Source organism: Cibotium barometz, chromosome 57 (genome assembly GCF_041138505.1).
Source record: "Cibotium barometz isolate CiBa-2024 chromosome 57, ASM4113850v1, whole genome shotgun sequence".
Classification (NCBI taxonomy): domain Eukaryota; kingdom Viridiplantae; phylum Streptophyta; class Polypodiopsida; order Cyatheales; family Cibotiaceae; genus Cibotium; species Cibotium barometz.
This window is the reverse complement of record NC_141102.1, coordinates 1,798,697-1,813,303: the sequence shown is the minus strand read 5'-3', so window position 1 is coordinate 1,813,303 and position 14,607 is coordinate 1,798,697. Positions and strand designations below refer to the sequence as shown.

The 14,607-nt window shown below is 44.6% G+C and overlaps 1 protein-coding gene across 1 annotated transcript; it reads left to right on the top strand.

Moving 5' to 3' along the window:
• Positions 1-605: 605 nt before the first annotated feature.
• Positions 606-13,014, top strand: LOC147606315 (synaptotagmin-4-like). Its single transcript, XM_086791690.1, has 10 exons — positions 606-850; positions 945-1,040; positions 1,129-1,179; positions 1,262-1,382; positions 1,463-1,587; positions 1,679-1,780; positions 11,489-11,563; positions 11,653-11,732; positions 11,818-12,013; positions 12,237-13,014. The coding sequence occupies exons 1-10, from the start codon at positions 632-634 to the stop codon at positions 12,660-12,662; spliced, it is 1,491 nt and encodes a 496-aa protein (XP_086647816.1). The 5' UTR covers positions 606-631; the 3' UTR covers positions 12,663-13,014.
• Positions 13,015-14,607: the final 1,593 nt, after the last annotated feature.

Below are 14,607 nucleotides of genomic sequence, written 5' to 3'. Positions count from 1 at the left end.
GGTATGTTAGCCCGCCCCGAATAGTTTGCATCTATATGGGGAGGAGGTGCAAGGAGAGGCAAAGCACGGACCCATGGTAGGCACCCTACGAATGCACTCACCCCGAATAGTTTGCATCTATATGGGGAAGAGGTAGAGGCAAAGCACGGACCCATGGTAGGCACCCTAGGAACGCACTCACGCAACGTGCCCACGTTGCGTGAGTGCGTTCCTGTAGGCACGTTGAGTGAGTGCGTTCCTAGGGTGCTGTAGGCATGATGCGTGAGTGCGTTCCATGGTAGGCACCCTAGGAACGCACTCATGTAGTGCGTTCCTAGGGTGCTGTAGGCACGTTGCGTGAGTGCGTTCCTAGGGTGCCTACCATGGGTCCGTGCTTTGCCTCTCCTTGCACCTCCTCCCCATATAGATGCAAACTATTCGGGGCGGGCTAGCATACCCTCGAGACACCAAGTCCCTTAGAATAGAAATCCCATCTCACACTATTGTTGACCACTCAAGTTGTGAACCTGCCTTTAGATGCCTCAACCCAGCTCCCTCCTAACCCCACATTGATGCACTAGGTGAAAGAAACGCTTTCACAATCTTTTTGTTTGTTTTCCTGGGCAGCGAGGAGAGGAGGAGCAGTAGCAGCATGATCATGTCCATGACCTCTGAGCCGCCCAAGAATCCCACGCTGTGGTTCACGCTGGCGAATGTAGTGGCCTTCTCCCCAATCGTCATCGGCACGCTGGCCTGGATCATCTCGCTAGCATGCGTTGCGCGCTTCGCAGTGGGCGTCCTCGTGGGCCTGCTCCTGTCCGCCCTTCTGCACCTCGCCCACCTCCATCGCTCGCACCTCCGTCGAGCTAAGGTCAGATGTCTTTCTCCCCTGCGCTCCTCCCTCTTTCCTCCTCCTCCGCTCCCCACTTCATTCACTCTCATTTCCTTTGTTAGGGTTATCCCAGGCATTGTGTATAGCCCAGCTTTGCCATACGAATGCCCTGTCGTTTGTCCGGAAAGCCGCACCCAGCTGGATCCGTCAACAATCTGACTACGAGAAGGTATGGGTGGCTTTGCGTATAAAGTGAAGAATGGGTCAGTCGCATTTTTCTTCTTTGAATGGCATTTTACTTGAGTTTTGGCTTTTAGGTGAATTGGCTTAACACGGAGCTTGAGGAAATATGGCCTTCACTCAACGAGGTATTCAAATCTGTTCGGCCTCAGAAACACCCGTTCTCTCTCTGTGTCTGTCTCAAGAAAGGTTGTGGTGTTTTTCGAGCAGGCTGCCTCGGGGCTGCTCAAAGTGATCTTGCAATCAGTGTTGGATCCCTACAGGTTCAGTATTATACAAAAAATCATAATCAAATCGGTCACACTAGGAACAGTCAGTCCTCTTCTTGGTGGTGAGCACTGCTTCCTCCTCTGAGTCCCTCCGAAGTCTTAAGAGCTATGAAAACGTATGATTTGCTGCCGTTGGCATTAGGTGTGAAGTTCTCAGGCGGAGGCGAAGATGAGGCAGTTTTGGAGGTTGAGCTGGATTGGCGTCATGGCCAAGATGCCAAGATTGTTATACAGTTGCAGACCACTGGTCCTCTTCTTACGGTGCAGGTCCTGTCAACATCTTTTAGACGTCACAGCTCTTGAGATTCAAAACTCACGAAATGCTTTTTGAGCTATTTAATTGCCTTTGCATGACCAGATAAAAGACTTTGTTGTGTTTGGAGCACTAAAACTGATCTTCAAACCACTTATGGAGCAATTTCCTGGGTTTGGTGCTTTAACCATCTCCTTACGAGAACCTGTAAGTCTCTCTCTCTCTCTCTCTCTCTCTCTCTCTCTCTCTCTCTCAAATACTCCTCATTTCATACTAGTGGTTCAAGGCTTCAATTTAAGAACTGTGCGATCTTATGGAGAGATAAAACTTTACATGATAACAGAAGGGTTGGATTGGACACCATGAGGAAGAGAGGGAGAGATGGCAAAGATTAAAGTGAACAGAATCAACAGATGCTGGTTACTGGCACTTTCCAGATTTGGAAGTACCAAACATTTTGTATTCCAGCAAAGAAAATCAGCTACAATCAAGCTCTTGCTCACCGCATGTTTCTTCGGACCTTGTTCACACTGGCATGTCATGGTCCAGGGTCATGGGAAACATCATCTCAAACGTATAATCTTCCTGATAGTTGTGTAGGATCATTACAAATCAGTAGTGCCAGCTGAATTCCAAGACTTCCCACATGGCAGAGCTGTGTCACTTCACTGGTCACATCAGTTTGCAGAATACCTGGTTTTGCTGAGTTGTCACAAAGCCATCTATCAGCCTGTCTCCGTCACAGTGCCCAACCACTCCCCTGGATGTGTGACTTCAGGGAATGGCTGTAGGGTGCTTAAATCCTTGAAATGTGGGGGTTGCAGCTTTGCTGCTCTCCACATGGTAGGAACAACAGACCATTTCCCAGCCTGTGGCTGCCTCATATCTATTTTGTCCATTTTTGTACTTGAACTTTATAAGCCACAATGTGCATTGCAGCCAGTATTAAATGTCTGGCTTTGCGGTAAACTGTATAGGAGAGATGGTACAGTTGTGTAAATTGTCCTCATCCAGTTACATTCCATTTAAAGCTAGGTTCCTCTAAGCTTTTGAATTTTATGAAGTGCCAAAGCTCCCATCTCTAAATGCCTTTTTGGTAAAGCAATTTAACACAAACCATTATCACGGATTATAATCATGCAAGCCATTATCTTGGATTATATTCAGGTTCTTGTTGATCTAGGGGCATTGCAAGGATGCTGATTTGTGACATAAGGGTCATGTGCATGCCCAAACAAGGCAGGCTGTAGCGTGTGGATTTGTTTTTGGTTATAGCAGGTGTGTTGGCAAAATAAGAGGCTGGATGGGCAGATTGGATCAGTTTGGACAGCCCAAACGGTGCCCATGGGCCATGACATGCACCCATGGATGGGTCAGCTTTAGGGCACATTATGAACATGTTCTATGAATGTTTTTGGACCTGAAAGGTGCCGGCCGGCCTGAAAACGACTAACAATCAACCAACCAAGTACCCTATATAAAGAGTGCTTCAGCCCTCATTCATCTCTCAGGTGTTGGCAAGTACCCCCACATAGAGGCAGGCTGGGGCACATCTGGGCAAGAACACAAGCGTTCCGGAGAGCACGACAAAGCTGTGGATGACATCTAGTGTATGCACAGTATGCATGAACTGATCTTAGTCTAGATCCAAGAACCATTGTAAATATAGCATGCATAGCAATATACAATAGATTAGTGTTACACCAATTGTCTTTTGTATCTTTGCAAGTTAAGTAGGATTAACGTTCATCTCCCTTGCTTAGCATTAATCAAGGTCATGCTTCCACAATGCATGTAACAATGGTATTAGAGCATAGGTCAACCTTGGGTAGTGCTAAGGTAGGGTTGCAGTCAAGACAATAGCGAAGTTTATGGCAGATAGGGCAAATGTTAAGATGGTGTTGGCTAGGGTCGAGGAGCTACCCAAGACAGAGAGCATGGATCCAAGTGAGGGAGAGCTTCCAAGACAAGAGAAGCTCTTGGATAACAATTAGCAAGTCAACTTGTAAACAAGGATAAACTCTAAAAACATGAGAGGGATTTCTTCCTTCTTCACCTCCCAGCCATAGTATGGCCTAACTCTCATGCACACATGGCCTAACTCATGCACGCACTTTCTCGAAGCTCTCAATTGGTATTTCCTTGAATCATCCTATTTCCATGTGCTAGGCCACATGCCTCCTTGTCCAATGCTTGCCATTAGGCCAATTTCTTCCCTAAGGTATAAGCCCCTTTGGGATTTTCATCTTAATTCTTTAATTAATTCCTCTAGGTGTCCCCTTAGGCCTTTCTAATTAACATTGGCTACCCCAAGCATTGGCTACAGAGGATGGTTTCATTGAGAAGCTTGGATGGAGACCTTCATAGGCACATGTCACATGCCAAGCTCTCTAGACTTCCTATCCCGCATCCGTTCCTAGGGGAATCACGTCAATATAGGACATGTAAAAGTGCTGGGGGATGCTTTACAAGAGTCAATACTTTTGTAGAATGCTTGTGCCTATGTGCTAGGGTAAATACCGTTTTGCCAGATCTTGTGTTGGAGGATGATGTATAGGAATCAATACTTCTGTAGAACACTTGCGCCTATGTGCTAGGGTTTTCTAGAGAGAAAGAAGAGTGTGGCGGAATCGCACATACAACACACCTGAGTGCTAAACTACTGCTTTGTATTATGTACAAGATAGAAGTAATACAACTGAAATTCAGGTACAAGATGTGGCTGAGAATTAAGACACCATAGCATAGCCCATGTGACCTATTGTTCACTCTTGGCTAGCACTTCGCCTACGTAGAAACACTCTGTGACGTACACAACATTGAGGAAAGCGGATGAATATGACGATTTGGCTACCTATATATATATATATATATATGCACCAAGGCTCCTAGTCGGCCAGTAGTACTGTTGTTAGCCACTTGTACCCGTCTGCCATGTCATCAATGCCACATCATGATTGCCACGTGTCCTCTGCACTATTTGACTTTGCCTGTCAGTTGCTATTTGATGTTTGGCTGTGCCGTGTATACTTGTAGGTGTGTCACATTCTCCCCTACTTGCATTGCGGCTGTCCTCTGCTTCATGGCCTCTTGATAAGCTCTCAACAACGGGCAAGATTCATGTGTGAACTGATCCTCATCAAACCAGATTGCTTGTTGGGTTGGTAGCCCTTGAACTTGAGGAGATACTCAAGTTGCTTTGGACGAGAACCCCGCTTGTATTGGTGCAAAACAACTTGCTCTTGTGCTAAGACCTCGTGTAATCCTTTGTCATCCACCAACTCGGGTTCATCCTCATCCGGTGGAGTGCTCAACTTGGGCCCATGATACTCTACAAGGTTGCTTGAATGAAACACCGGATGCATTCTCCGATGGCTCGGTAACTACAACTTGAAGACTACATCATTGAGCTTCTTGATAATCTGAATGGGCCTTTCTTCTTTGGAGCTAGTTCGGAAGGAACTTCCCTGAACTTATCTGCTTAATGATCTTCAAATAAACCCAATGTTCTTCTTTGAAGGTACTATCCCGACGATGTTTGTTAGCCTTGCATACTTGCTTAGTTTGCGCCTTCCATATTTCTTCTCGAATTTGTCGCAATAGCTGGTCCAAATCCCGAACCACCTAGTTTGCACCATAGTTCCTTGTGGAAGTTTCGAGAGCTTGGGTCATGAAGTTAGTAACAGGACGACCATATACCACCTCAAAGGGAGTCTTCTTCGTCGATGTTAGCATTGTATCATTGATGGCATGCTCCACCAATGGCAAGAACTCCCAAAGAGTTTCATGCTCTTGACAATAACACTGCAAAATTGTGATCATAGTCTTGTTTATGCTCTCAGTTTGGCCATCTGTCTAGGGATGAAAGATGGTATTGAACTGTAACTTCGTCCCCAAACCATACAACAAGGCCCTCCAAGAACCTCCAATGAATTTTGGGTCCTTGTTTGAGATGATCCTGTTTGGAAGTCCATGTAAGCGAAACACCTCCCGGATGAAAAGCGTGGCCACCTCATGAGCACATGCATTTGACTTGTGGGTCTATTTACTTAAGCAATCAACAACTGTAAGAATACAATCATTTTGAAACCTCCAACTCTTTGGCAATCCAACCACAAAGTCTATAGAAATGTCCTCCCATGGCAAATGTGGAACTAGCAATGGGTGAACCTTATTGGTGTCTTTCTTGGTGTCTGGCTTTGACTTATGACTGACCTGGCAAAACCACACATATTGATGAACATCTTGCTTATCCGAGGCCAAAAGAAAAGACGAGATAACTTCTCCAATGTCGGGCCCTCGCCACGGTGTCCTGAAACAGGAACATCATGTGCCTCATGTAGAAGCATTGGTGGAAATCACCGCCCTTGACGACACAAAGTCAATCCTTGTAGTGCAACCACTCATCCCAATTGGTGTATTCTGAAGCAATCTATACACACATTTGCTCCAAGGTTCCTTGGTGGTGCCAAAGTGTAGCACTAGGAGATTTCCACAAAATGAATATATCATATGTCTATAATCACCTTAAGGTTTTGTGATCTAGATGGCTAGATCAATTTGTGGAAACCTCCATTTAAGCACGCATTGGCACAAACACAACTGGGATGGGTGATCTCTCGGGACTTGGCCCCCCACCCAATTTCCACATGATATCAGAGCCATGGGTTGAAGTGTAACCTTTGAGCCACTAGAGAAACCAAGTTGAGCCTCTGAACCAAGAAAACTTGGACAAGTTCAACCTCTGAGCTAAGAAAAAGTGGACAAGTTGGCACCAAGGGGGGGTGTTGAGAAAAGTTGTGCCGAAGTGTAGCACTAGGAGATTTCCACAAATTGGATAGACCAGAGATCTCCATCACTTAAGGTTTTGGGGTCTAGATGGCTAGACCAATTTGTGGAAACCTCCAGTTAAGCGCGCATTGGCGTGAACACAACTGGGATGGGTGACCTCTCGAGACTTGGCTCCCCACCCAATTTCCAATTGAAATCCGGGTCCTCAAGGCTCAACGTACATCGCCTTCATTGGCATGAAATAATCACTATGGCAACTCTCCACGGTGTGCACCGAGATGTGGCCTTCGACTCAACGTGTAGGCTACCACATTCTCCTTACCAGGCAAATAATCAATCTCAAAGGTAAACTAAGAGAGAAAAATGCCACCACCATAGTTGTTACGAGGCAGGCCTCTAACCGTTCGAGGCGTACGACTGCTTGATCGAGACGTCCACCTTTTTTTTTTGTTGGTTTAAGTCTTTAGACGGGGGCTTTAAGGGCCCAAGGCAGCCCCTCTCACACACCCTCTCTCTGTCTCATTCTCTTCCTTCCTCCCTTAAGTCTTTCTCAAGACCCAAAGTTCAAAGTTCAAAGTTCAAACACACTAGGATGATGATGTTTTTTATACCCACTTTTGGAGCTCTCTCTATACTCGTAACTCTACTGGTTCATTTCAGTTCATTTCATTTTACTTTGTACCCTTGAATCTTGATGATGTATCCAGATGATGAGGATGGACTATTTTGGTCTCATAGGTCATTTTGGCCTTTTGTAGACGTTTAATACAGCTTTCTTTCTTTCACACACACACACACTCTCTCTCCCTCTCTCATACACACCTCTCTCTCCCTCCCTCAAGGCTCATACATACACACTCTAGTCTCTCTCTCTCTCTCTCTCTCTCTCTCTCTCTCTCTCTCTCTCTCTCTCAACTTTCACTATATATATTATATCTATTTATCACTATCTATCTATCTATCTATCTATATATATATATATAAAACAGATGCCTCTAACGTCTCTAAAAAATACGAGTCTTTCAAGGCGCGTACCATACTCGCCTCATACCAAACGCCTCTGATGCCTCTAACAACCTTGGCCACCACCATAATTGGCGAGGAGACAAGTCTTGCTGTGACTGTGTCAACAAATATCTGAGAGACTTGTGATCCGTACAGATCCTGAACTCTGAACCAATCAAAAAGTGGTGCCACTTTTGAAGGGTGTGCACCATTGCAAGCAGCTCCTCTTGGTCATATGTGGAGTACCACAACTCAGCACCACGGAGCTTTCGGCTCTCATAGGCAACCGGGTGCCCATGATGTTGCAGGTTGCAACATTACTCCAAGGCCGCCTCCACTATTGTCGCAGAAAACCGTGAAGGGCTCATCTAAATCTACTATTCGGAGAACGGGAGTAGATGACATAATAACTTTGAGCTTCTCAAAACAGGCTTGCTCAACCGGAGTCCAACAAAATGCCCAATCCTCCTTTGTAGCATTTGTTAGAGGATTAGTCTTCGTGGCATAACGCTCAACAAAACGCTGATATAAGACTGTAAGGCCAAGAAATCCACGAAGGTCGTGTACATTTTTTGTATGGGCCACAAAACAATGGCCTCAATCTTCTTTGGATCCATCGAGATTCCATCCTTGGAGATATGTCCCAAAATAGAAATTTTGATGATCAAAAACTCCGTCTTTCGAGGGCGAGGCCGCAAATTATGGGCATCAAACAACCCCAAGAGCCATCTCTACATTCTTCCCATGCTCATCTTTAGTCTTGCTAAAGACCAAGATATCATCCTAGAAGACAATGATGAATATCCCAAGGAAAGGCTGGAAGATCCGGAACATCATCCTGCTACAGGAAGCCGGGGCATTCGTTAACCCCAATGGCATCACAAGAAACTCGAACAAACCGAACGAAGTCTGGAAAGCTGTCTTTTGAATATCATCCAGATGTATGCGAACTTGATGGTATCTGGAATTTTAGATCCAGCTAGGTAAACCACTTCACCCCTGCAAGGTGATCCAACAAGTCATTGATGCCGGGCAACGGGAACTTGTTTTTGATAGTGAGCTTGTTAAGCGCTCGGTAGTCACACACGGATCCATACGCCCCTCCTTCATTGAGTTGATGGTTTATTGTCTTGTGGATGACTACCATGAGGTTATAAATTGCACTTTCTTATAAGGTGAATTTGGGCATGTTCTTGGATTCATCTAGCTATATATACTAAGACGAGTCCATTTATGTTGATGTATGCTTATCAACCTAAAGTCCTGTGGATGATTGGCTTAGAGAAGACCAAGTTGGTGCTACGGGTGACTTCTTGATGTCACAAACGGGCACGTGTATACGGAACCAATTCACTACCAAAATAGCATACATACATCAACCATTCCTGGCATATACATGATTACCATCATTGTGAAACATTACATGAACATATACATCCTGCAAACATAAACCTACTTGCACATGACACAGCACTAGAGGCTGAAGTTGCCCCCCCCCCGAGGTATCTTTGTTACCAACACAAGTATTTATATGTACAAGATGCGGGTGCCCGGAGAGTACACACTCATCCAGCCGACACCAGATTTATCCAACTGTGAAAACATAGGTAAACACATTACCTGCAACTCCTCGGTCACCAACCACTCCTGTTGCAACACCCTCGGTCACCAATGAAGGTTGAGCGAGCACCAACCGCTCCTGTAGAAATACCCTCGGTCACCAACCAGGGTAGAGTGATCACCAACCACTCCTGTACTTTGATAGAGCGGTCACCAACCCTCTAACAAAGTGCTGTCCCAAACCTGCAAAACAGTAACCAGCCATGGTTTTGGCTCATTGGCCACCCACAGGTTCCACCAGATCACATTCCCAGGCTTGACTTGTTTAGGGACATGTTTGCTTGAGTTTCGTCGTGAGAAACCTCCTGCAAACCTGTAAAAACAGCCAATAATGGCCCTTACAACAGTCGGCCAGCTCCTGTTGAGGCTCTGTTCACTCCGTCCAAGCCCTGTTCTCAGCAGAGTAGCACAAAAACAGTCCCAACAGCCATGCGCCAGCTTCTGGAAACAAATCTAACAGCCTGCAGCCCTGTAGATGTAGTCGGCCAGCCTTGTAGAGAGAGAGAGAAATAGCAGCCAACCAACCCTGGGACTCTTGCTCTTGGCTTGTACTCCACCTGTAGCTCATGCAAATGAGTAAACTTGCTGTTTTTCCTGTCCAAACAGCTCCTTACACAACCCACGTTTTTCAGATGAGTGCTCTACAAGTCAGGGTTTGCCCACTTTGGCCTCCAACACCCAGAATAGCAACTCTTGGAGCTATTTGGGAGTGCCGAGGTGCCTATCTCTCATAATTGGCCTTGGTTCATTAAAAATAGTCCGTTTGATGTGAACTCACTTATAAAATTATAAGTGTGTTCGCCCACACTTTAAGTGAATGTGAACCCTGCATCCAATAAACCTTAGTAACATGAAATAATGAATAAATTGGGTTAAGTGTGCACACTTACCACCTGCAAAACACATAAGGAAACCATACGAGTCCCAAACAGGTGTGCACACATGTATCCATGGGTTGTCCAGGTGTCCCCAGTGCCCGTGGACATTCACAGGCCAAAATACCAAGCAATGTCTAGGCATCAAAAACAAGTCATCCATGTGCACAGACATAGTGGATGAAATCTCCCAACTTACATCTTGTACATCCAACTAGCGCGTTCACAGGCGTCGTCCACACAGGACCAAAAAGTACTCACTAGGGTAACCACCCTTCCATGAGTTCATAAATCATGCCAAGAACTCACACCAGGATACCAATCCTTCCATGGAGCCCTTCCACATGTATCCAATCATGACATCATTCCAGACGTCTGCCAGAGAAGTGGTGACACTTGAATAGTCACAGGATAGAGCGCAATTCCATATTAAGCAAAAGTGATCAACTAGAGTCCTAGAAGAAGGCCAATGGGTTTACTTTAGAATCCCTAAAGATTCTCATTTAATGAGGACTTGAAAAGTCTAGAAGTTGTCTCCGAGGTATTGTGGATCTTATTTGATCTTGAAAAAGATTAATGAGGTAGCTTATAGATTGCCTCTCTTGGATGGAGTACGTGTGCGTCTCGTCTTTCAAGTTAGTAGACTAAAAGAGGTGCTGGATAGAAGAGATAGCGTGGTTCTTGACTAGTAGCTTGTGAGACGTGAGGATTTATCCGTTCATCCAATGAGCCACTTGCAGTTGTTGATCATAGGGAATAAATCCTTAGAAACAGGTTAGTGTTTGAATGGTTGATTAGATGGAGAGATCATGGAGATCAAGACAACACTGGAAGAATGTTTCTTCACTCTGATGCCAATATCTACATTCTCTCCCAGCCTTCCTCTCGTTAGGAGAAAGAGAATGATATGTCCCTGTTCAGAGATAACAAGGCTAGCATAGAGGCCGGCCTGTAATTTTACTAGATTATGGGCTATATAGTTGGATTTGTGGCTCATTTGTGAGGGAGTTTCTTGATGGCTTTGACCTAGGGAGAGGGGCCTCCCAAGGACCCAGCTACTGGTTAGCCGCACCAATGACAATCGTGAAGACAGGGGGTGCGTAGTACGAGATGCGCCTATGGTTGGGTTGAGCACTAGTGTTAGGGCTGAGATCAGAGATCACTTTTTCAGTAACATTTTGTACTTGAAATTCAGTTGTTAACTAACCTTTTGGTTGTACATAATACATACAGTAGGGTTTAGGGTTGTGTTTGAGTTCTGCTACATTGTTCTCTCTGACTCTCTGTTAACACTGGCACTTAGGAACAAGTGCTCCACACGTTCTGATGCTGAGGCTTAGTAATGGCTGGGAGGTGAATGAGGAGGAAGTCCTCTCTCTTTGTGTGACTTTTCTGTAAACAAGAAAGAAAGCAAGAAAATGGAACAAGCCGAAAATTAGGATTTAGCCATGCCGAGTGTGTACATTTGTCATGCATGCTTGCACGCACACGCGTGCACGCACACACACACACACACACACACACACACACACACACACACACACAGAGAGAGAGAGAGAGAGAGAGAGAGAGAGAGAGAGAGAGAGAGGATCCCTGAGCTGAGGTTGTTATGCGTTCTGATCAGCCCATTGTCGATTTCCAAACAAAGTTTCTTGGTGGAGATATTTTGGCGATCCCAGGAGTTGACAACGCAGTGGATGTAACTGTCATATGATGTTTCACCTTTGATATGTGAAACTAATGAGAAAATAGTAATCACCACTCATGTTTACTCTACATTGAATGCAGAATATAATCTTGACAGCTTTGACAGATCTCCTGGTTTGGCCCAATCGTCTGGTTATTCCCATTTTGCAGGGGGATTACAGGTTGGCTTATGGCACCACCCTGCTCTATGCTTTTAAATGCCTTTTCTCAATCATTGTTCTGATCCCATGCCCCTTTGCTATGCAGCTACTTGAGGTTGAAGCCAGTTGGACAGTTGAAAGTAGAACTAGTTGAAGCACAGAATGTTGCAAAGGCAGATATCTGGGGAGAGTCTGATCCATATGCGCTGATATACATACGACGAAAGCAAGGCTGCATATGGACAAGCTCTACCATATCGAACACCAATTGTCCTGTCTGGAACGAAACATTTGCCCTTGACGTCAGTATATTTTTCCTCCTTGATCTCAATGTTTTTGATGCAGTAGCTTTTAACGTAAAAGACCTACTGATCATGCTGGAAAGATAATGCATGCATTGCATGAAACTCTTCATGCTGGAGGATAAATCATGCATGAATACTCGCATTGTTTAGGTCATATTTAAACCTTTAATCACACAGTCGAAGAAAGATTAATAATTTACTTCGTATTTTCTGAGATCAGGTAGAAGATCCGGAGTCACAAAAGCTCACTATTCAGCTTTTTGACTATGATCGTTTCAAATTTGATGACTTTATTGGGGTGGCAGAGCTTCCCCTTAGTCAATTGGAGCCCAATGCTCAACAAGACATCTGGGTTAAGCTTACAGAAGACCTTAAGAAATGTGAACAGTTCAGAGGAAAGGTTCACCTTCGCATTCTGTACAAGCCATTACCTTTAGAGAGAGTAGATGATGATGGGGAGCTGATTACGGCAGAGAATTCTGAAGGGGATAGTGAAGGTGCAGTTATGTGCCCTCAGGAGGGCAGTACAAGTTCAACAAGAGACACCAATCAGGTGGGAGATACGGACTCTCTGGCTCGTTGTGTGGAAGAGAATGAACAGGGCTCTAAAAGCAAACAAGTGCCTCCTCCTGGGGTGGCAATGTAAACATGTGAGCATTTATATGATGTAATCCCCAAAGATTGCTGTTCAACTAGTGTCTCAAACCGTGAATCAGTCTTGTGCTTGTGAAAAGGGGTCAAGGTGGAGAAGTGCCATACATACGCCACTGTCCATAGTTCGACTGGAATATTCGAACATTATTCCGTTTAGTTGCATGCATTTTCAGTTCAACTCCAAGGTCACACTGTGTGCTGCCATGTGATTCCTAGTTTGAATGGTGCATTTTTGCGAAAATTTTCCCGTGTGTTCAATTTCCCCAAACTCTGCAACTTCAAACGTAACTAGTTATTGATGTGCTGCCAGTTTTCCAGACATTAAACAGGACAACTTGAAAATCAGCTCATTGTCAATCTGAAGGGATGATCAAGATCCCGAAGACCTCAAGAATGGTGATAAGCGTTTAAAATCTGTTAAGATCCCCAACGTCATGTTCAGTGCACACATGGCTTTACCTAGAATCATTGGGAACATGGGATGAATTCGTAGTTGTGGCCCAATGCGAGTCGGGTGGGAGAGGAAGCAGAACTACATTCAATTGAAACAAACCTTGATTTTCGAACATCAAGTCATACAGTGTTAGTCAATTCTTGATACAATACCATCCAGATTACAGGGCACGCCAATCAAATCACTAACCTGAGTTTTTTTTTGATAAGTTTTCGTAAGGCATCAACCTAAATTACTCCTACGTTTCTCAAAGATAGCTTCTCTCCTTCCATCCCAGCTCCTCCAAAAAGTCGAAAAAGATAAGCCAAGGTTTCGAAGTGCCTGGAGGTAACTTTCTTTGGCCTCGAAAGCGTTGAGGGCACGCACTCCCATCTTGAACCAGACCTTCCAAATACAATTTCTTTCACCTTCATCTTGCCTGGCCTTCTCAACCCTCCTCTACATCCGGTTGATACATTTCTAATGAGGCTTCTACTACCATTAAGTAGGTGAGGTGAAGGTGAAGGGCGTCTCAAGGTTGCCTTTGTTGAGCTAGAGAGGTCTCTTGCACTGTTCACGAAGGTACTTCTTGCATATTGAATGCAAAAATGAACTGTAAATTCAAAGATACCAATATAACCTTTAACGCAAGCACAAGTGTTGAGATGCTAGGCCATGCCATCTTTTAGTGGAAGGACAGTAGAACGGCCAATCTAATGACTAATGCACCATTCCTAATCTAGAGTTTATTATCTTCGTGAGAAAATACAATTCATCTTTGTGAGACTTGGAAGTGTCTTGTAAGTGGTCTCAAATGAAGATATTTGAGAATGGAAGAACTCTCCACCACCAAGAAGCCATCTCTGTCTTTTAGGGAGACGATAACCCCTTAAAGAATGAGAAACCTTTCTTGATGATTATAAATAGTCTCATCTGAAAGAAGGTGGATCATTTTCCTCAGCACGATTAATTGAAAGGTAAATTGCAAGCAGACTTTAATCTTACAAGCCTTGTAGTGGTGCAAAAGAAGGTAAGAATAATGTTGATAGGAAAATACATCCTCCCTTGGTGACATAAGATAGAAACATCAGTTTTGTAATGCATTCATTAATTAAACTAGTTGCTACTACTAATGCATCATCAAATATTCTCTTGACTCGATGCATTCACCGTCATGCTCACACAAGTCTTACGAGCAGTTGCCACCCATTGAACAATTCTGCAACATTGCAAACGAAGTAGTGCCTACTAGCTTGATTGTCCGACTTTGGATAGTGCCTAACAACCCACTAACTGTCGGCTTCAGTCGGCATTGTAGACATGCACACGATAGAGATTGGGGGAAAGGTTGTTGCGTTAGGTCAAAGGTCGTCCATCATCTTCACGGGGACTCTTTGCATCGACCTACACAGGATATCCGCTTGTACATGAAGTAATCGAATGAACATACTTAGAAGGGAGGCACGTCCACTATCGATGAATAGCACGTCTACATCTTTGATCG